The sequence below is a fragment of the Piliocolobus tephrosceles genome, chromosome 3 (genome assembly GCF_002776525.5).
Source record: "Piliocolobus tephrosceles isolate RC106 chromosome 3, ASM277652v3, whole genome shotgun sequence".
NCBI classification, from domain to species: Eukaryota; Metazoa; Chordata; class Mammalia; order Primates; family Cercopithecidae; genus Piliocolobus; species Piliocolobus tephrosceles.
The window spans coordinates 182,688,979-182,708,598 of NC_045436.1; the positions used below are offsets into that span (position 1 = coordinate 182,688,979).

At 48.3% G+C, this 19,620-nt stretch overlaps 1 protein-coding gene across 2 annotated transcripts in view; it reads left to right on the top strand.

Moving 5' to 3' along the window:
- NELFA (negative elongation factor complex member A) overlaps positions 1-19,620 on the top strand; it is a 38,674-nt gene that overhangs the window by 10,120 nt on the left and 8,934 nt on the right. For both annotated transcript variants that reach the window (XM_023206781.1, XM_023206782.1), the window contains exons 2-3: positions 10,567-10,738; positions 12,714-12,875. In XM_023206781.1, coding sequence (XP_023062549.1) covers positions 10,567-10,738; positions 12,714-12,875 — 334 coding nt within the window. The remainder of the gene's footprint in view (positions 1-10,566; positions 10,739-12,713; positions 12,876-19,620) is intronic.

Sequence of the window (19,620 nt, forward strand, 5' to 3'; positions counted from 1 at the left end):
AGTGGAGATTACCTTCAGGCGGACGTCTCCGTCCTGAACGGGTCTCCCGAGCCACATGGTGGCTCAAAAGTGGGCCTCGGACCTGAGCAGGATTTTTGGCCGAGGGAGGTAAAGAGGAGACAAGGGAACTTACCCCAGAGAGGCCGTGAGAGTGAGGGAAGCGGGTCTCAGGTCCTGGTCCGTCTGCGGTGTGGGAGCAGGAGGAGGTTCCTCAACCCCTAGAGGCCTGAGGAGGGGTCTCCTCCCTGGTTTCGGCACCAACTGATTTGTTTTTCTAAGACCACCAGAATGCATACAAAAGAACCAACGGGTAGGCAAGTGTAGGAGCAAAACTGCAAGTTTATTTTTGGTAACCTAAGGTGTGGGGGAGAGGTCTATCGGCCTCCGGCAAAGGAGGCCGACAGAGTCCCCCCCCACCCCGCCCCACCGGTGGAGCTCTTGGACGGAGTTCCTGCAGTCCCCACATCCCAACAGGAGTGGGGCTGGGAAGTCCGCCCCCTCTCTTATTTTCTTGAACAGTGGTTTGTAGTTCTCTTTGAAGAGGTCCTTCACATCCCTTGTTAGCTGTATTCCTAGGTATTTTATTCTCTAGTGATTTTGAATGGGAGTTCATTCATGATTTGATTCTTTGCTTGCCTATTAAAATCACATTGATTTTGTATCCTGAGACTTTGCTGAAGTTGCTTATCAGTTCAGTAAGTTTTTGGACTGAGTCGATGGGGTTTTCTAAATATAAAATCATGTCATCTGTAAACAGAGGCAATTTGACTTCCTCTCTTCCTGTTTGAATACCCTTTATTTCTTTCTCTTGCCTAATTGCCCTGGCCAGAACTTCCAATGCTATGTTGAATACGAGTGGTGAGAGAGGGCATCCTTGTCTTGTACCGGTTTTCAAAGAGAATGCTTCCAGCTTTGCCCATTCAGTATGGCATTGGCTGTGGGTTTGTCCTGAATAGCTCTTGTTATTTTGAGATACGTTCCATTAATACCTAGCTTCTTGAGAGTTTTTAACATGCAGGGATGTTGAATTTTATCAAAGGACTGTTCCGCATCTGTTGAGATAATCATGTGGTTTTTGTCTTTGGTTATTTATGTGATAGATTATGCTTGCTGATTTGTGTATGTTGAACCAGCCTTGCATCCCAGGGATGAAGCCAACTTGATCGTGGTGGATAAGCTTTTCGATGTGCTGCAGGATTCGGTTTGCCAGTATTTTATTGAGGATGTTCACATTGATGTTCATCAGGGATACTGGCCTGAAGTTTTCTTTTTTTTGTTGTCTCTTCCCAGTTTTGGTATCAGGATGGTGCTGGCTTCATAAAATGAGTTAGGGAGGAGTCACTCCTTTTCCATTGTTTGGAATAGTTTCAGAAGGAATGGTACCAGCTCCTCTTTGTATTTCTGGTAGAATTCAGTTATGAGTCTGTCTGGTACTGGGCTTTTTTTGGTTGGTAGGTTATTACTGCCTCAATTTCAGAGCTTGTTATTGGTCTGTTCAGGGATTTGACTTCTTCCTGGTTTAGTTTTGGGAGGGCGTATGCACCCAGGAATTTATCCATTTCTTCTAGATTTTGTAGTTTATTTGTGTAGAGGTGTTTATAGTATTCTCTGATGGTAGTTTGTATTTCTCTGGGGCCAGTGGTGATATCACCTTTATTATTGTTATTATTATTATTGGTGTCTGTTTGATTCTTCTCTCTCTTCTCTATTAGTCTAGCTAGTGTTCTATCTATTTTGTAATTTTTTCAAAAAACCAGCTCCTGGATTTGCTTATTTTTTTTTTTTTTTTTTGAAGGGTTTTTCGTGTCTCTGTGTCCTTTAATTCTTCTCTGATCTTAGTTATTTCTTTTTTTCTGCTAGCTTTGGGGTTTGTTTGCTCTTGCCTCTCTAGCTCTTTTAATTGTGATGTTAGGGTGTCGATTTGAAATCTTTCTAGCTTTCTGATGTTGGCATTTAATGCTGTAAATTTTGCTCTTAACACTGCTTTAGCTGTGTCCCAGAGATTCTGGCCCATTGTCTCTTTGTTCTCATTGGTTTCAAAGAAATTCTTGATTTCTGCCTTAATTTCATTATTTATCCAGGAGTTATTCAGGAGGAGGTGGCTCAATTTCCATGAAATTGTGTGGTTTTGAGTGAGTTTCTTAATCTTGAGTTCTAATTTGCACTGTGATCTGAGAGACTGTTGCGGTTTAGTTCTTTTGCATTTGCTGAGGAGTATTTTACTTCCAATTATGTGGTTGATTTTAGAATAAGTGCCATGTGGCAATGAGAAGAATATATGTCCTGTTGATTTGGGGTAGAGAGTTCTGTAGACGTCTACTAGGTCCACTTGATCCAGAACTGAGTTCAAGTACTGAATATCCTTGTTAGTTTTTTGTCTCGTTGATCTAATAGTGACAGTGGGGTGTTAAAGTCTCCCCCTGTTATTGTGTGGGAGTCTAAGTCTCTTTGTAGGTCTCTAAGAGCTTGTTTTATGAATCTAGGTGCTCCTGTATTGGGTGCATATATATTTAGGATAGTTAGCTCTTCTTGTTGACTTATTCCTTTTACCATTGTGTAATGCCCTTCTTGTCTTCTTTGATCTTTGTTGGTTTAAAGTCTGTTTTGTCAGAGACTAGGATTGCAACCCATTTGTTATTGTTGTTGTTTGTTTTTGCTTTCCACTTGCTTAGTAAAGTTTCCTCCATCCCTTTATTTTGAGCTTGTGTATGTCTTTGCATGTAAGATGAGTCTGCTGCATACAGCACACCGATGGGTCTTGACTCCTTATCCAGTTTGCCAGTCTGTGTCTTTTAATTGGGGCATTTAGCCCATTTACATTTAAGGTTAATATTGTTATGTGTGAATTCGGTCCTGTAATCATGATGCTATCTGGTTATTTTGCACACTAGATGCAGTTTCTTCATAATGTCATTGGTCTTTATATTTTGGTGTGTTTTTTCAGTGACTGGTAATGGTTTTTCTTTCCATATTTAGTGCTTCTTTCCCGAGCTCTTCCAGGGCAGGGCTGATGGGGCAACAAAATCCCTCAGCATTTGCTTGTCTGGAAAAGATTTTATTTCTCCTTCACTTAGGAAGCTTAGTTTGGCTGGATATTAAATTCTGGGTTGAAAATTCTTTTCTTTGAGAACGTTGAATATTGGCCCCCAGTCTCTTCTGGCTTGGAGAGTTTCTGCAGAGATCTGCTGTTAGTCTGATGTGCTTCCCTTTGTAGGTGACCTGGCCTTTCTCCCTGGCTGCCCTGAACAGTTTTTCCTTCATTTCGACCTTGGAGAATTTGATGATTATGTGTCTTGGGGTTGATCATCTCATGTAGTATCTTAGTGGGGTTCTCTGTATTTCCCGAATTTGCATGTCGGCCTGTCTTTCTAGGTTGAGGAAGTTCTCCTGGATGATATCCTTAAGTGTGTTTTCTTTTTTTTTTTTTTTAGACGTAGTCTTGCTCTGTTGCCCAGGCTGGAGTACAGTGGCTGGATCTCAGCTCACTGCAAGCTCCGCCTCCCAGGTTCCCGCCATTCTCCTGCCTCAGCCTCCCGAGTAGCTGGGACTACAGGTGCCCACCACCTCGCCTGGCTAGATTTTTGTATTTTTTAGTAGAGACGGGGTTTCACCGTGTTAGCCAGGATGGTCTCGATCTCCTGACCTCGTGATCCACCCGTCTCGGCCTCCCAAAGTGCTGGGATTACAGGCTTGAGCCACCGCGCCCGGCCCCTTAAGTTTGTTTTCTAGCTTGTTTCCATTCTCCCTGTCTGCTTCTGGTACTCCAGTCAGTAGTAGGTTGGGTCTTTTTATGAAGTCCCATATTTTTTGAAGGCTTTTTTCATTCTTTTCTCTCTATTCTTGTCTGCATGTCTTATTTCAGTAAGGTGGTCTTCGAACTCTGATATCCTTTCTTCTGCGTGGTGGATTCGGCTGTTGATACTTGCGGATGATTCACGAGGTTCTTGTGCTGTGGTTTTCAACTCCATCAGGTCATTTATGTTCCTCTCTGAACTGGGTATTCTAGTTAGCAATTCCTTAACCTTTTATCAAGGTTCTTCGCTTCTTTGCATTGGGATAGAACATGCTCCTTTAGTTCATTGTTTTTTTTTTGTTTGTTTGTTTTGTTTGTTTGTTTATTTTTACCCATCTTCTGAAGCCTACTTCTGTCAGCTCGTCCATCCGATCCTCCGTCTAGCTCTGCGCCCTTGGTGGAGAGGCGTTGTGATCATTTGGAGGAGAAGAGGCACTCTGGCCTTTGGGGTTTTCGGCATTTTTTCGTTGATTCTTTCTCATCTTCATGAGTTTGCCTAGTTTCAGTCTTTGAGGCTGCTGGCCCTTGGATGGGGCCTTTTGTTGTGGTGGTGGTGTTTGTTGAGGCTATTGTCATTTTCTGCTCATTTGTTTTTCCTGCAGTAGTCAGGTCCCTCTTCTGTAGGGCTGCTGCAGTTTCCTGGGGGTTCTCTTCAGGCCATTTTCATCTGATTCACTCCCGTGCCTGGAGGTGTCACTAAAGGAGGCTGGAGAGCAGCAAAGATGGGTTCCTCCTCCTTCTTCTGGGACCTCTGACCTCGAGGGGCACCAACCTGATGCCAGTAGGATCACTCCTGTATAGGATGTTAGTGGCTACACCATCTTACATTCTCCATAGTGTTCAGTCTCTCACATCCTTGCCAACATTTGTGATCTTTTTGATGTAGCCATCCTAGTGAGTGTGAACACAAAGGAACTTTAAATTTTATCAAATGCTTAAATATCTATTGACATGTAATTCACCACATTAACAAAATACCTTTAATTATAAACCAACCTTGCATTCCTGAGGTAAACCTAAATTGGTCATTTTATGTTGTTGGATTATATCATCCTGAGGTTTTGTATAGGGATTTTGTATTGTATCTTTGTTCTTGGGTGAGATTGACCTGTAGTTTTACTTACCCAGACTGTCTTTGTTGGATTTTGGTATTGGGGTTATGCTACCCTTAAAAAAGGATTTGTAACGTATCTGGTCTTTTTCTTTCTTTTTTTTTTTTTTTCTGAGACTGGTCTTTTCTTTTTCTTTGGAAAGTTTGTTTACTAATGGAGTGATTTCTTCCTAAATTTGGTAGAACTTGGTAATGAAGCCTTCTGGACCTGAAATTTACTTTGTGGGAGGATTTTTTGGTATTGATTTTTGTTTTTATGAGTTTTGTTTGTTTGTTTGTTTTAATGCATAGTGTCACTGTCACCCAGGCTGGAGTGGCAGTGGTGTGATCATAACTCACTGTAACCTTAAACTCCTAAGCTCAAGTGATCCTCCTGCCTCAACCTGCTGAGCAGCTAAGACTACAGGCATGCACCACCATACCTGCCTACTTTTCTTTTTTTAATTTTTTTGTAGAGAGAGTATCTCAAATACCCTTCTGTCATTGAGGCTGGAGTGCCATGGTGTGATCTTGGCTCACTGCAACCTCCACCTTCCAGGCTCAACAATTCTTGTGTTTCAGCCTCCTGAGTAGCTGGGATCACAAACATGCGCCACCATGCCTGGCTAATTTTCGTATTTTTAGTAGAGACAGGCTTTTGCCACATTGGCCAGTCTGGTCTCAAGCTCTCGACCCCAAGTGATCCACCTGCCTCGGCTGCCCATATTTCTGGGATTACAGGCACGGGCCAACATGACCAGCTCAACATCTTCTTTGTAAATGTCAGAAGCATGTGTAGTGATTATTTCTTATTTTTTCCCCCTTGATCCATCTCACCAGATGTTTGTTGATTTTATAAGAATTTTCAAAGTACCAGCTTCTGGTATTGTTGATCTTTGCTTTCTGTTTCACTAATTTTTGCACTAATTTTCTTCTAATTACAGTGTTAGCTGCATCCTACAAGTTTTGATAGTCACAGAACTGTATCAAGTCAAAAATATTTTTTAATTTCAATAAGTTCTTCACTGAGCCCTGTGTAATTTAGAAATGTTTCTTAATTTTCCTACATTGGAGGGGAAAAGATTTTAGTTTTGTTTTTATTATTAATTTCTAGCTGTAGTGAGCTCTTGTCATAGAATATGGTTTATGTTATTTTAGTTGTTTGAAATTTAAGATTTGCTTAATGGCAAAATATATGGTCAGTTTTTGTAAATGTTGCAAGTAAACTTGCGAATCACATGTATTCACATGTGATAGTTTTGAGATCCATTGGTCAGTGGATGTTCATTAGGCCAAATTTGTATAATCATGTTGTACAAATCTATTCTATTCTTACTGTTTTTTGTTTTAAAGGTGTGGTGTTGCCCAGGCTGGACTCAAACTCCTCAGCCTCCCAAGTATCACAGGCACGTGCAGCTTGATTAAAAAAAAAAAAAAAAAAAAAATCAGTAGAGGATTTGTTGATCTCCCCATTATGATTATGGATTTTTCTGTTCTTCCTTCTCAGCTTATGCTGTATACATCTTGGGGCTGTGTTATTAGGTGCATCCAAGTTTACATTTGTTTTAGTTACCATGTGAACTCAACCTTGGATCTTTACGTAGAGATCTCTGTATTTAGTAATGTTTTGTTCTTAAAATCTGCTTCTATCTAACATTAAGTATACCAGCTTTATTTTATATGTATTTTTCTTGGACTTTGTCCTTATGTATTATGAGAAATTGTGATAAAGACCTCATTTAACTAGACTGTGAAAGTACTAGGCCATTCCGGGTAGTATACTTTTCTGAAAAAATATTTTTATTTATTTTCTTGGTATTTAAAAAAGATTTATAAGACATTCTAATTTATCTATCTTAGTTTTCTTTCTTCATTTATCTAGGGGTCTGGTACCTTAGGGATATCATTCTGAAAATTAAACTTTTCTACATAGGACCATAGATACAGGGTGACTAGATGACTGGGCTGGATGTGTTCCACAGTGTATCGGGCAGGATTCTCCAGAAAAACAGAACCAAGAGGGTATACATACACACACATGCACACACACCAGGAGAGCCAGTGATGTAAGCCCTTAGACTCAAGACCCAGGAAGAGCTGATGTTTCAGCCTGAGTCTGAAGGCTGGAGAAGACCAATCTTCCATCTCAAACGGGCAGGAGTTCCCCTTACTCGGCGTTTTTGTTCTGCTTTGGTTTCCAGTTGATTGGATGAGACCCACTCAGCAGTAGGGAGGGCCCTCTGCCTCAGTACAATTCAGATGTTAGTCTCATGCAGAAACATCCTCACAGACACACCTAGAATCACGAGGGACTAACTGTCCAGGTACCCTATGGCCCAGTCAAGTTGACACGTAAGGTTAACCTTATACGTGGCATCTGCTACAACTTGTGTTTCTGAATGAAATTCTGCAACCAGTTCACTGGTTTTGTAATGTGTCTTTTTTTTAATTTTTAATTTTTTTTTTTTTAGACAAGAGTCTTACTTTGTCGCCCAGGCTGGAGTGCAGTGGTGCCATCTTGGCTCACCACAATCTCCACCTCCCAGGTTCAAGTGATTCTCTTGCCTCACCCTCCCTAGTAGCTGGGATTCCAGGAGTGCACCACCATGCCTGGCTAATTTTTGTATTTTCGGTAGAGGCAGGGTTTCTCCATATTGGACAGGCTGATCTTGAACTCCTGACCTCAAGTGATCTACCCGCCTCAGCCTCCCAGAGTGCTGGGATTACAGGCATGAGCCACTGTGCCCAGCCAATTTTTAATTTTTTTAAGAAATTAAATCTTGCTCTGTCACTCAGGCTGGAGTGGAGTAGTGCCATCTTTGTTCACTGCAGCCTCAAACCTCTGGGCTCAAGTGATCCTCCTACCTCAGCCTCCCAAGTAGCTGGAAGCACAGGTGTGAGCCACTATACCTGGCCCTGTTCCTCTTAAAAGCTTAGTAAATAGCAGTCCTTTATACCAGGGACGAGGAAGAGAGATTTTAATGATGTGATAGTTTATTCAGTAAAGGGTACAGAAGTGAGTTAGGGCCCCTGCTCTCTAAGAATTACAGACCTCACAAGATAGGCCCGGGCTGGGCATGGTGGTGGCACCTGGATTCCCAGCACCATGGGAGGACGAGGCAGGAGAATCTCTGGGACTGGGGAGGCGGAGGTTGCAGTGAGCTGAGATCCTGTCATTGTACTCCAGCCTGAGTGACAACAGCGAGACTCTGTCTCAAAAAAAAAGGCCTGGAGAGCTCCTTCCCCCCTTCCACCAGCAAAAGGCACCTTCCATGAAGCTGGAAGGGGCCCCCACCAGGCGGGGAATCTGCCAGCGCCTTGACTGATCTTGGACTCTCCACCTCCAGAACCGTGAGAAGTAAATTTCTGTTGTGTGTAAGCCAAGCATTATCTTTTCTTTCTTTCTTTTTTTTTTTGAGATGGAGTTTTGCTCTTGTTGCCCAGGCTAGCGTGCAATGGCGTGGTCTCGGCTCACCGCAACCTCTGTCTCCTGGGTTCAAGCGATTCCCCTGCGTCAGCGTCCTGAGTCGTTGGGATTATGGGAATGCGCCACCACGCCTGGCTAATTTTGTATTTTCTTTTTTTTCTTTTTTTTTTTTTTTGAGATGGAGTCTTGCTCTGTCACCCAGGCTGGAGTGCAGTGGCTGGATCTCAGCTCACTGCAAGCTCCACCTCCCGGGTTCACACCATTCTCCTGCCTCAGCCTCCCGAGTAGCTGGGACTACAGGTGCCCACCACCTCACCCGGCTAGTTTTTTGTATTTTTTTTTTTTTTTTTAGTAGAGACGGGATTTCACCGGGTTAGCCAGGATGATCTCAATCTCCTGACCTCGTGATCCGCCCGTCTCAGCCTCCCAAAGTGCTGGGATTACAGGCTTGAGCCACCGCGCCCAGCCTAATTTTGTATTTTTAGTAGAGACAGGGTTTCACCATATTGGGTGGTCTGGTCTCCAACTCCTGACCTCAGGTGATCCACCCACCTCTGCCTCCCAAAGTGCTGCGATTACAGGCGTGAGCCACCGCACCCGGGAAAGCCGAGCATTTTCTAACAGATGTCCAAGTAGAGCAAGACAGGCTTCAACATACGCATTTGGGAGAGAGAAAACATTTACTCCACAACAGTGGTCCTTTTTGTTTTAAATTAACATCCCCGGCTTTTTTGGCTTTTTTTTATCTTTACCGCCCACGTGCCTCTTGGCAGGCGTAGGGTTTTCCTGGGGCTGCTGTGAGGAGGCAGCACTGGCTGGGAACCGTGGGGCTGTGCGGCTGCCAGAGTCACTGTGTGCGCAGCGCCTCCTGCAGCCACGTGGCATCCTCTCCTGCAGCGCGCACTGTTCTCTGAACTCGGGTGGGCGTCGGGAGTGAGGGCTGGGGACACAGGGTCAGAGGCTGAGGCAACACCCTCCCTAATGCCCAAGGAACAGAACGGCTGGGCCACGCGGAGGTTCTTGACTCCTGAGGGCAGCTGGGTGTCCTGCAGGGCAGATGCAGGGTGGCTTGGCAGCAGTCAGGCTCCCGTGGCACGACCTCTGACCTCTGCCCCTCGAGCCAACTTCTCTCCAGGCAGGAAGCCCATGAGGACAGTGAGGTCTGAGGGGAAGCTTTGGAAGGTCCTCCCACTCAGAGGCCACCAGGAGGTGGTGCTGGCGGGGCCGTGATGGCTGCAGCCCTCTTTAGTACAGGTCTCTGGCACCTGACACAGGGAGTGGGCATCAAGAACGCCTTGTGCTGGGGTTTCAGCCCTGGCATCTGGATAGGGCGGGGCGCTGTTGTTCAACCCCAGCTCCTGCCGGCCCAGCCGTCTCATGCTGTGAGCAGCCCAGTGGGCCCGTGGCAGAGGCATGGGCACGCCAGGGCCTGGTTCTCTGCGTTTCCTTGTGGGAGGGGGTTTATGTGGCTGAAGCTGGCCCTGGTGTGGATGGATCTGGCCTCCCAGGCATTGAGGGAGCACGGGGTGCACCTGCTTCCTCCACCCACATCGCCCATGGCCTCCCAAAGGCCCTGGCCTCACTCCAGGTCCCGGGGCCACCTCCAGGCTCCATGCGCGCCACCTCCCAGCGCCATCCAGACCTGGAGGTGGCCATCCCTGCCCAGATGGTGACTAGGCTGACCAGCTCAGCTGGCACGGGTGCTGCCCAGGCGCCACCCCCTGCTGCCCAGGCACACACCCCCTGCTGCCCGGGCACACACCCCCTGCTGCCCAGGCACACACCCCCTGCTGCCCGGGCACACACCCCCTGCGGCAGGTGACTCCACCCTGCTCCTGTGCTCTGCTGTGCTGGGCACCTGCCTGCTGTCCGCCCCTCATCCCCAGGATGCCCCGCCTGCAGGCTTTCTGTGGGGGCGGTGGTGGCCCCGGCGTCTCAGCCTTCAGGTTTTCTTGCATCTGCACACTGGTGGGGGAGCGCAAGCCCGGCAGACTGGGTGCTGCTGGGAGGTGGGAGGCTGCCGGGGGGCACCAGATGCCGGGCCTTGCAACCTGGCAGTGGCTGTGGCAGCTCAGGGAAGCAAGGTGGCCCTGGGGTGAGGCCGGGGACTCAGAGGAAGGAGAGCCCTCAGGAGGAAGTGTTGGTTGAGACTGCCAGAGAGCCCTGCCACTGCCCAGTGCCCATTCAGAAGCTCAGCAGGGAGTGGGCTCAGAAGTGGGCAAGGGCATGGTGGCACCGGCACATCCTGTCTTGCAGATGAAGGGCGCCCTGATGGAGATCATCCAGCTCGCCAGCCTCGACTCGGACCCCTGGGTGCTCATGGTCGCCGACATCCTGAAGTCCTTTCCGGACACGGGCTCGCTTAACCTGGAGCTCGAGGAGCAGAATCCCAATGTTCAGGATATTTTGGGAGAACTTAGAGAAAAGGGTATGTTGTGTGGCTTTAATTCATGTTGGGAGGAGGGAAATGGATCTTTCTTGAAAAGTTTTTTTCTGAAATGAATTTGATTTTTAGACTGTTACGTTTTTCCATGTGTCCTGGTCCCTAAAATATTAACTGTGTACACACCATCCTCCCGTGTTAGCTGCTGCCTGGCTTTTTTGCCATCTTTGAAAACAAACTCAAGACAACCTACAGGCCCCATCCTCACTGCTGCGGTGTCAGCGCCACTCGCGGTCTCTTCCTGGTTGGCTCCGTGAGGGCAGGGGCTCTGCCCATTCAGGTTGTATCTGCAGATCCTAGATTCTAGGGCCCAGAACATTCCCTGGCCCAGAGTACATGCTCAAAAATGCATGTTGAAAATATCAGCAATTCAGTTGTTTAAATGTGAACTGAAAATTGCTTAGAAAATATTCGCAAGGCTAGGCTCTGTGGCTCACTCCTGTAACCCTAGCACTTTGGGAGGCTGAGGGCGGCAGATTACTTGAGCCCAGGAGTTCAAGACCAGCCTGGGAAACATAGCAAGAACCCATTTCTACAAAAAATAAAAATTAGCTGGGCATGGTGGCACGCGCCTGTCCTCCCAGGTACTTGGGAGGCTGAGGCGGGAGGCTCACTTGAGCCTGGGAGGCCAAGGCTGCAGTGAGCCGTGATCGTGCCACTGCACTTCCAGCCTGGCTGGGTAACAGGGTGAGAACGTATCTCTCTTTTTTTTTTTTTTTGAGATGGAGTCTCACTTTGTCACCCAGGCTGGAGTACAGTGGCGCGATCTTGGCTCACTGCAAGCTCCACCTCCCAGATTCATGCCATTCTCCTGCCTCAGCCTCCTGAGTAGCTGGGACCACAGGCGCCCGCCACCACGCCCAGCTGATTTTTTTGTATTTTTGGTAGAGATGGGGTTTCACCGTGTTAGCCAGGATGGTCTCAATCTCCTGACCTCATGATCCGCCCACCTCAGCCTCCCAAAGTGCTGGGATTACAGGCTTGAGTCACCGCGCCCGGCCGAGAATGTATCTCTTAAAAAAAGAAAAAACAATTTGTTGGTGATTTTGAAGAACATGTGTTGATGGGATGCTTGTGCTTTTCTAAGTTTCTCTCCTGCTTTGGACAGTTGGAACTGGCTCCTCAGAGCCCAGACGTTGTGCCCCAGCTCCTTCAAGGGCAACACCCAGAGAGACAGGGTTGTGGGATGGACATCGAGGCTGCACACTCCTGCAGGGGCCCTCCTGGCCACCCCCCTGCAGGTGGCACCTCTGCCCACCTGTGAGAGCACACACACCACGCAGATGCCTCTGGAGCAGTGGTCTGGACAAGTCCACCCCACCCCACACCCCGTTGGTGTCTCAGGAGTGTCCCGCAGGCAGGAAGGCCGAGGGCGGTGAACTCTCAGCTGCCTGCCTGTGCTTTCTCTCCAGGCGGGACACGTAGCCAGTTCAGGTGGGAGGTTGCCTGTCCCTGTGGGGCAGTTCCTGGGCTCTGAACCCTGGGTGACCATGCGGACTGAGGGAATGGATGTGGGCGGTTTGGATGAGCGCTGGGATTCCAGGAGAGACCACCAGCCTGGTTACCCTTGGGGAAGGGAAGAGAGAAGCCACAGATGGGGGGTCCTTCTTACATCGGGGTGGGATCTGTTAACATTTTATGTTCTAGAAGTGCCTGGAGCCCTCCAGGAATCACTGTACTATGTCCACTTGTGGTTCTCGATATCCGCGGTGCCAAACTTTTTCCAGTTTGCAGCCGCCTCGAGGCACGCCCACCTCTCAGGCATTCCTGCTCTGAAAATGCTCCTGGGTGTTCTGCTGGAGCCGTGGGCAGTCCGTCTCTCGGGGACTGGAAAACAGCCGCAGCTCCCGTGACCTAACCCTCACCGAGGAGGGTGTGGGGCCGGGCAGCCACCAGCTGCTCTCAGCGGGGAGCTCTGCGGCCTGAGCGCCCCTCACCATCTGTGGTTCTTACCGCGCAGTGGGTGAGTGTGAAGCGTCTGCCATGCTGCCACTGGAGTGCCAGTACTTGAACAAAAACGCCCTGACGACCCTCGCGGGACCCCTCACGCCCCCGGTGAAGCATTTTCAGCTGAAGCGGAAACCCAAGAGCGCCACGCTGCGGGCGGAGCTGCTGCAGAAGTGTGAGTGGCCAGGCCGCCGTCGGGCCTTGTCTTTGTGGTTTCCAGTCGTAGGTTCTTTAGGTTCTAAGGAACCAAGGCTGCCCCTTCAAGATGGTGTTCTGGGCCGGGCATGGTGGCTTGCACCTGTTGGGAGGCTGGGGCAGGTGGGTCGTTTGAGCCCAGGAATTTGAGACCAGCCAAGAAACCCCATCTCTACCAAAAATAGCAAAAAAATAGCCAGGCATGGTGGTGGCGTGCCTGTGCTCCCAGCTACTTGGGAGGCTGAGGTAGGAGGATCACCTGAGCCTGTGAGGTTGAGGCTGCAATGAGCTGTGATCACACCACTATACTCCTTCCTGGGTGAGAGTGAGACCCTGTCTCAAAAAAAAAGAAGATAAAGTTCTGCCTGAAGTTTTTTGTTAGAAGTTTGTTTATCACTATATTAAAGTTTGTGTTCTGAAAACATGCTTTAAAAACTTCAGAATTTAGGCCAGGCGTGGTGGCTCACGCCTGTAATCCCAGCACTTTGGGAGGCCAAGGCCAGCAGATCACCTGAGGTCAGGAATTCAAGACCAGCTTGGCCAACATGGTGAAACCCCATCTCTACTAAAAATACAAAAATTAGCCAGGCGTGGTGGTGCAGGCCTGTAATCCCAGTTGCTAGGGAGGCTGAGGCAGGAAAATCGCTAGAACCTGGGAGGCGGAGGTTGCAGCGAGCTGAGATTGCACTCCAGCCTGGGCAACAAGAACAAAACATCATCTCAAAAAAAAAAAAGAAATCAAAAACTTCAGAATTTTCGGTTAAGGCATCTCTAATCTCTGTTACCAAATGATCTCTGTGCCAGCCGAGTCCCACTGTTGGGCACGATGGGTGCCGTTGTGAATGGCTGGAGGGGCACTGTCCTTACTCTCACGTTGCTACCTTCTTGAGTGGCCAGTGATCTCAATTTGACTTGAAAGATATTTAATCATTTCGTTTAACATTTTCCCAAAGCACGACAAAGATTACAATAAAATCATTTTATTTTGAATGGTTATAGAATGAATATTTATAATGTACATCAATACCCCGTTTCTAGAGAATCCAAATAAAAGGCTGACAGCAGCTGTGCGTGGGTCTTTTTTTTTCTTTTTTTTGAGACGGAGTGTCGCTCTGTCGCCCAGGCTGGAGTGCAGTGGCCGGATCTCGGCTCACTGCAAGCTCCGCCTCCTGGGTTTACGCCATTCTCCTGCCTCAGCCTCCCGTGTAGCTGGGACTACAGGCGCCCACCACCTCGCCCGGCTAGTTTTTTGTAGTTTTCAGTAGAGACGGGGTCTCAACGGATTAGCCAGGATGGTCTCGATCTCCTGAACTCATGATCCGCCCGTCTCGGCCTCCCAAAGTGCTGGGATTACAGGCTTGACCCACCGCGCCCGTCCTGTGCGTGGGTCTTGGCTGGAACAGGCAGCAGCCGGGGCCCAGCGCTGTCCAAGAGGCTCCGTGCAGCCCCAGGGGCACTGGGTAGTCCGTGAAGGACTCTGCTCGCCCCTTGGGCCCCACCCCACAGTGGAACGCGTCCGTTTTGGAGGCCAGCAGCAGCCTCAGGCTCTGCTTTGGGCACTCATGTCCCCTGACCCTTCAGCCTCACTGAACCAAGTCAGGAAAATCTCTTCGTTTGTTTCTTCCTCATATTTTTGTGTCTAGACCATGCCTGCTGACCCTCAGCGAGGACGGCGCTCCCACTGAGCCAGGGGGAGGCCCCTCAACTCCTTCTCTGCTGCTTCCCCCTGCCATGGGGTCCTGGGAGGTGCAGCCACAGCCACCCAGCTCCCGAAACTTGCTCACCTGAGTGAGTTTCTGACTTGTTGTAATGTGCGAGCTGGTGTCAGGCCCTGCTCAAAACGGCTGCTCATTTAGAGAGAATGCAGTGTTCACGGCTCAGGTCGTCGGATGAATCCGCTTGACAGAGATGTGTTTACAAGGGCCAAGAGCTCTCGCTCTGACGATCCCTGACACATGTGACTGATTTGCTTTAATGTGACCCCCAGAGCAAATGCCAGAGAAAAGGCAAGTAGGCAAGGCAAAAAAACTTTATTTACAAGCCAATGTGAGGGAGGGGCGAGGTTCACCGGTCTCCGGCGGTGGAGGCCGATGAAGTCGCTCCGGCGTTCTCGGAGGAGGTTCCTTGGTCCTGCATATGAGGAGGGGCCGAGGAAGTTCCCTCCGGCGTTCTCAGGCGAGGTTCCTGGGTCTCGCGCACAAGGAGGGGCCGAGGAAGTTCACACGGCGCGCCCGCCGGGAGCGGCTTTTGTGTCCTGGGCCCGGAAGTGGGAGGGCAGTGGGCGGGACATAGGCGGGTCGGGGGCGGGGCGGTAGGCATGGCTAGGCGGGTTCCAGTTCTTCTCTGTCGGAGGTCGGGTTGCGCCTGCACAGTCGACCGGTGTCTTTCCCGGGCGAGGGAAAGTTGATGGTGAAGAACCCGGAACTGCGCCATCTTGCCTCCGTTTGTCCAAACAGTCCAACCTTTTATTGATAATAGTGATAAGGGGCGCCGTGGTCTGTCTGGCTACTTCCTGCTGTTAAGGGATGTCGTTGAGGTTGGGGTCTATGGTTGGTATTTGGACGTACGGATGAAGAAGCATCTGGTTGAAGGTGACGCGCGTGATCTCTTGAACTTTGGCTCGGAGAAATTTGATTAAAACAGGAGCGAGACATAAGACAAAACAGGATTAGTATGGGAATTAGGAACAGGAGCATCTGCTGTATTACGGGCAGCAGCCATACCAGTGGTCTGGGGGTGAAGGGGATATTGTAGGTTTTTAGTTCTGCTTTAATCCTGTTTAGGGTTTGGATGTTAGTGTCTACTAGGCCTGACTCGTTTACGTAATAGCAGCATTCTTCTCCTAAGAAGAGACATGTTCCTCCTTTTTCGGCAGTAAGTAAATCTAATGCTCGCCTATTTTGTGCTGCTACCTGGGCCACTGAGGTAATTCGACGCTGCAGAGAGGCCAAGCTTTCAGCTGAAGCCTCTATGGCCTCTCGGATTTGAGCTGCTAGAGATTGGGTAGACTGTACCGAGTGGGCAAGTGCCCCAGTTCCAAGCCCTGACGCCACTAAGGAGGCGGCCAGGGAGACTCTGACGACTAGGGGAAGGAAGACAGCCCGTTTTTGGAGATCATTAGGAGGAGGGTTAAATTGTATGACGAGTTCAGCTACTTCTGCTTTGCTATATAAGGTTAAACTAGGTACTAGGGACACTGGGACACAAAGGGATTGACCAATGGATGTGTGATTAAGGACCTTGAAGAGGGTTTTGTTGCACCAGAAATAACCTCCGATGGGAGCCGTCTGGGTCTTAGCGGGTGGCTGGGTATAGTTACACCAGGAGGTGTTTGGGATAGAGTAGCAGAAAGGAAGGATTGGACTTTCTGGGCTTTGGTATAGTGGGACTTGGAGTAAGAACGGTTTTTGGGAGGTGCCCATGGAGTTAGTTGTAGCCTTGAAAGCAGTAGGTAAGGGGACTGCCACTAAAGGGGCTCTTTCAAGGGCCGCACAGAGGAAACAGTGGGAGAGATTTGTTAGGTTGGCTGCTTGTGTTAGGTTTAACCCTTGACAGACTAGTTTTAACCATGAGAAGGGGTCCTTATTGGAGGAGTGTAATTGATCTTGTAAGGCCTGTTCTTGTGCTTGTATGGCTAAGGTTAAATTCTGTAGGGCTTGTATGTTTTGAGGAAGGGATTTTTGCTGGACAAGTGTTCTTTTTATCAGGAGAGTAGCCATGGGAAATGAACTAAGAATTGTGTAGCCTGTGTAGAGTCCACCTTTGACTCCGTCTGCCCATTGGGGGTTCCATGGGTCTTTGATATTTAATTGGTATTGAAGGGGGGTTCGTTGATTCGCAATGGTGAAGAGAGCAGTGGGTTTCGTCTGTCTCAAGGTTGCATAATGGATCTTGCAATAAATGTAAGGGCATCCTAGGTTCTTTTGTTTCCAGTAAGTCTTACAATTGTAATGTGTCTGATCGTGCAGGAAGCAGAGAGCCTTAGCTCTGGCCGCACTGCAACACGATAGGGTGAAATTTATAGTAAGATGGGGTTGGCAGCCTGAAGGGGGGGCAGTCAGTAGTGCCTTGTAGCTGTGAGTGCTGTTTATTTTTGTGTGACCAAGTTTCAACTATAGAGAATCTCCATATGAAAGTTGGGTTAGTAATAGAGATTGAAATGCAAGAAAAAGATAGTAATATAAGTATGAAATAGTACTTCATCTTCAGTGTAATCACAGGGTACACCTTGTCACTGAAGATGTTCTATAAAGGTAAGCGGGAGAACCACTGTGATGGGCTATTATCTGGAGGCAAGTAGGGATCTGGGGTAAGATATTGGAATTCTGTTATGTTTATATAGAGTATGGCGAGAAACCGGGATAAGCGCAAGGGGTCAGGGAACGTGTGGTGGTTGGGAGAGTTTGGTGAATTTGAGACGGGTAGGGGTAAGTCTAGTAGATGTCCACTGATTGTCTTCTGTGGGGGCCTTTTTAAATTGTGATATATGGACCCAGTGCGTGTGTCCTAGAAGTTTGGCTGCTGTGTATGTGGATAGGAGGACAGTATAGGGGCCTTTCCACCTAGGCTGAAGATCTTTGGCTTGGATATCTTTTAAGTATACTTGGTCTCCTGGGCTGAGAGAGATGTGGGCTATAGGTGTCTGTTGGAGAGGGGTGTGCTAGTTCTGCATGTTGTCTCAGTTGTTGTCTCAAGAAGGTTAGGTATGGGAGATAAGTTGCCAGCGGGGAAGAAAGGGTGGGTAACTGCTGGAGGGTGAGGGGCCGGCCGTAAACTAATTCAAACGGACTGAGGCCTGTTGGACTCCGTGGGGCTGCTTGCAGCCGAGTTAGGGCCAGGGGAAGGAGAGTTACCCACGATTGTCGAGTCTCGAGGGAGAGTTTGGTGAGTTGCTGCTTAATGAGCCCGTTGGCCTTCTCTACTTTACCAGAAGACTGAGGTCTATAAGGGATGTGGAGTTTCCAGGTGATGTGTAGGAGGGCTGCCACCTGTTGGACTACCTTGGAGATGAATGCTAGGCCATTGTCAGACTGAAGAGTGAGCGGGAGGCCAAACCTAGGAATAATAACCTAGGAATAACTCCAGTGAGTATGGAGGCAACTATATTGGCAGTTTCTCCTGTAATAGGGTAGGCTTCTATCCATCCCGAAAAAGTATCAACGAGGGTTAAGAGATATTTGAATTTTTTATGCCTTGGCATGTGGGTAAAGTCAATTTGCCAATCTTCGCCTGGTTGGTGCCCTCTGAGTTGATGGCTCGGATGAGGGTTGCGCAATGCGCCTTGAGGGTTTGACTTGAGGCATGTGGAACACTGTCGGTTTATTATGATTAGGTGTTTCATGAGTGTGGGGCAGTGAATGAGGGGGCTTAGGAGGTTATATAAAGCTTTGGGTCCTATGTGTAGGGAATTATGTATGTCTTTTAGAATGGTGTGGAGTTGAGTTTCAGGAATAACTAATTTATTATTGAGGTAAATCCAATTGTCTGCGGCTAGTTTGGCTGTTGAATCTTGTAATAGTTTGGTCTTTTCCTCTTGGGTATAAGTAGGGGTATATTGAGGAGAGAGAAAACAAATAGAGAGAAGCGTGGGAGTGGAGAATCCGGCTGCCGACTTGGCAGTGGTGTCGGCAAAGTTATTGCCAGCCGCCACAGAGTTAGATGGAGTCTGATGACCTTTACAGTGTATGATGGCTGCTCTGGAAGGCGCTGATAAAGTGTCTAGCAGTTTGAGTATCTGTTTTTTGTTGACTATAGGGTTCCACTGGTGGTTAGGAACCCTCTCTCCTTCCAGATGACAGAGTGGGTGTGTGCAGTCAAGAAGGCCTACTTGGAGTCTGTGTATATGTTTACCGTTTTTCCTCTGGATAGGAGGAGAGCCCTAGTTAGTGCGGTAAGTTCTGCCTGCTGTGATGTTGTTCCTTGTGGTAAAGGCTTAGCTTCTAGGACCGCAGAAGATGTAACTACCGCGTATCCTGCCTGTCTGTTTCCTAGAGAATTTATAAAAGAACTGCCATCTACAAATAGAGTTAACTGTGAGCCTTCCCATGGCTGGTCATGTAAATGTAAGTGACTAGGTGGTTGGGCCTCTTAAAGTTCTGGACAGGAGTGTTCAGTACTAGGTTGCTTGAGAGGGTCAGGAAGTAGGGTGGCTGGATTCAGAGAGGAACAGACTCCTAAGGCAATGGTGGAGTCCTCTATGAATAGGAGGTGAAAGAGTTGGAGTCTGGACGGGGTTAGATGGCTAATACTTCTGTGGGCAATAAGATCTTGAAGGCGGTGAGTAGAGAAGACTGTTAGGTTACCACCCCTAATGAGTTTCTTTGCTTCTTGGGTTAGACAGACTGCTGCTGCTAAGGCCCGAAGACAGGGCTGCCACCCTTGTACGGTGGGGTCTAATTGTTTAGATAGATATGCCACGGGGTGGTTGGTGGCGCCTATAGATTGGGCTAAAAGACCCACTGCAACTTTTTGTCTTTCATCTGTGAAAAGCTGGAAGGGGTGTTGGAAGTCTGGGAGTGAGAGAGTAGGATGTGAGAGAAGGCAGTTTTTCAGGTGAGTGAAATGTTTATAGATTAACTTTGGGTTAGACAAAGGTCCTTGGGGAGTCTCCTTGACAGCTGCATATAGAGGCTTAGCCAAGATTCCGAAATTAGGAATCCAGTGTCTGAAAAATCCTACTAGGCCTAGGAAGGATTGAATTTCCTTAGCGTCTTGAGGAGGAGAAA